The sequence below is a fragment of the Athene cunicularia genome (assembly GCF_003259725.1).
Source record: "Athene cunicularia isolate RWA chromosome 5 unlocalized genomic scaffold, athCun1 chr5_part3, whole genome shotgun sequence".
Taxonomy (NCBI): domain Eukaryota; kingdom Metazoa; phylum Chordata; class Aves; order Strigiformes; family Strigidae; genus Athene; species Athene cunicularia.
In genome coordinates, this window is record NW_020799103.1 from 8,320,459 (window position 1) to 8,323,408 (window position 2,950).

The 2,950-nt window shown below is 42.1% G+C and overlaps 1 protein-coding gene across 1 annotated transcript in view; it reads right to left on the reverse strand.

The window, feature by feature from the left end:
• The window catches only part of LTO1 (LTO1, ABCE1 maturation factor), a 9,133-nt gene extending 7,058 nt beyond the window's left edge, over positions 1-2,075 (reverse strand). The window contains exon 1 of the mRNA XM_026850697.1: positions 1,960-2,075. Coding sequence (XP_026706498.1) covers positions 1,960-2,075 — 116 coding nt within the window. The remainder of the gene's footprint in view (positions 1-1,959) is intronic.
• Between the last annotated feature and the right edge of the window lie 875 nt (positions 2,076-2,950).

Consider the following 2,950-nt stretch of genomic DNA (forward strand, 5'->3'; position numbering starts at 1 on the left):
GCCTAGTACTGGCATCGCTGGGGGACACCGCGGTGCCCCGCCGGGAATCGCGGCGTGAGCTGGAGGTGGCCCGGGAAAAAAGTAGAATTAACAGTGAAAGGATCAATTTTGGTCTTTTCCCCGTGAAACTGTCAGTTGTGGTAGCGGGAGAAGCGGGAGGCTCGTTTCCAACCCCCTAAGACCTGGGCTCCCATACAAGCCGGTTTTGCGTTGACCTGAGGGGTTTCTGATTGTCGGGTAGTCTATTTTTGATGTATATACCCAAAATGTAAATATTTTTGATGTAAATACCCAAACCAAAGTTCAGTGTGCCATTCTAGACTGCTTTATTAAAACATTTATTTGTTATCAGCACTGGTAAAAGAAAGCATTTACACTTATTTATAAGCATATATTATGATGCCAACCCACACTACTGTAATGCAGATTCTGAATGAAAACGTGGCTCCGAGCACGCCAAAGTAGTCTGCTAATCCGAGCGGGGGTACAGGGTGTCTGTTATCCTCAGAATCAAACATGGGAGGGCAGACGTCTCGAAAAGACAGGTTTAAAATCCAGAGATGGGTCTAAAGAAAAACTAAAACTACATTAGAGTGAAAATAAAGTCATGCTACTAAAGGTTTAGCTAACTAGGTGCAGCAATCACAATTCATTAAAAATGCTCCATCGCAACAAGTTTGACTGATTTATATGGAGCAACTGTAGTCAGCTGGCCAGCTCGTTTTCTGCATTAATTTAAAGTGCAGATTTCACAGGATCTCACGTGAAATCACTGAAGGTTTGCCAGATGTGAATACTTACCCGCTCTACAACCACACCATCACAAGCAAACACATTCTGTTCACTGATGTCAGCGGAAATGTAAGATGTCTTTGAAGGTTTCCTCTAAGGTAATAGCTACGATTTAAATCTTGCTTCGGACGTTATTGAAAAACAAGTTCTTTGATCTCTGTGGATAGTGGGATTGATGAAAAATGCTGAAAATACAACGCATTGGCGAGAAGACTATGAACACTCGCCTCACTTGGGGGCATTCTTACCCTCACCATTACCTTCAGCAATCGGTCTCACCCAACAGGGTTCCTGATAAACTTGCTGCATGCCTAGACTGTCACAAATTCACCCCGAATTCAGAGTCCTAATAATGTCTTTTTTTGCACACTTATTTGCTTTCAAGGCATCTCTGCTTGAGATGAAAGCACCTCAGCTTTCATTGCATCTGAAGCTGCCTGAAAGCAGGGTTGGCTTCCATACATTTTTTGAGGAAAGAAAGTACATTTATGTAATTTATTGTGTCATTCTCCATTTATATACAAAGTACACTGGCAGAGTAGAAAGAGTGGTCCCAAATTTTCCAGGAACACAGTTTCAGTGCTTTGAGCACAGGTAAAGTTGATACTGTTGGCTCCTGAATGAAAGATTTATAGCTTTTTACACTTCCCCGAAGTGGAAATGGAGATGCCCAGTATCTCCTTTCCTGCAGCCTTCCCACTACTCTAACAACTCGTATTTGCACATCATAGCTTCCAACTGAGACTTCACAAGGAGACATTTGACACCTGACCTTTAAAAACCTTTTAGGGCTGTAAAATGTACTATTGCAAATGAAAGCACTGCAATTGTCCTACTGTCTTTGAGAAACTATGATCAACCGGGATGCATCGTGAATGGTGGTGGTGATGTTTACATTCCCACAGAACCAAAGGCAACCGTGTTTCAGGGTTTTGCACACCAAGTTCCTGACCGAATCAGGTGTCTGATGGTAGGGAAAGCATTTCCAGTAATCCTTCCATTTCAAGCTGTGATCTTGTCAGATTTTATAAGCAAAACAGCCAGGTCTGGTCAGAGCTTGGATGGGAAACCTCCAAGGAAAACTAAAGTGCTCCAGGAAGTGGTGTGGGTAATTTAGCTCCTGGCATTCCTTCCTCCGTCTGAGTAAATATTGAACCAACCTCTAACCATGCTTTTGCAGTAAGAAACATCGTGCTGCTGGTGGAAGATGCAAATCCAAAGGTGTCAGCAAATAGGGTCACTAGAGAGCTCAAGATGCTGTTTGCAAGTGTAAGGTTGCTCATCTTTGCTCTCTTGAGCAATGTTCACGAACAACGACGTTACATCTAGATAAAATATATCTGGTTGGATTAAACAGTTTTCCCTCTGAGCTCTGTTATTTGCTGTGTTTCCCATCAAAACCGTGCTTTTTCTTTAGCAGAAAAGTAAAAGTGGATATTTTGGACCAAACTTTAAAGGTTCATATTTATTTTGTTTTGTTTTGTTTTTACAAAAAGAACTTGAAAGATATCTAATGTTCAAAGAAAACATAGTGGTGGATCAAAACTGGAAATGAAAAATGGAAAAACAGAATGCCCCAAGCCTGAAAACTTTTGAAATAAAACAACTGAAAAAACAGGACCACATCTCCCAGTACACGCGGAGCAGAAACCCTCCGGATGTGTGGCAGTGGCTCAGCACAAAGGAGAATGGGAAACACCATGGGAGATGTTTGCCAGCCAAGTAATCTGCAATTCCTGTAACTCACAGTATTTCCAAACAGAAACATTCAGTCTCTTTTCCTGCCAGAATTCGATTTACTTCTCAGGCAAAACTAACCAGTTTTCTCCCTGTCTGCACTGTTGAGTATGGTTTCCACTTCTAAAAGGGAGCAGCCTTCCACCCACACGATTTTTTGCATTTTGCAGGTGGATTTTGCGCAGCTGAAAAAGAATCACACAAACCACACCTGATAGGGAATTTTTCTATCTCCACAAGGAATCACCTCCTCCTAGCAGCTGGGGGTTAGCACTCCTTTTGGTGTCCGGCACCTTGAAGGCTGCCAGCACTGTGAATGGCAGGGTTTAATGACATAAAGGAAATATGAAAGGAATGTTTTATAGAACAGATGCAAATTCCTAACTGCTTTATTGCAGATGACCAGTATAACTGATGATGT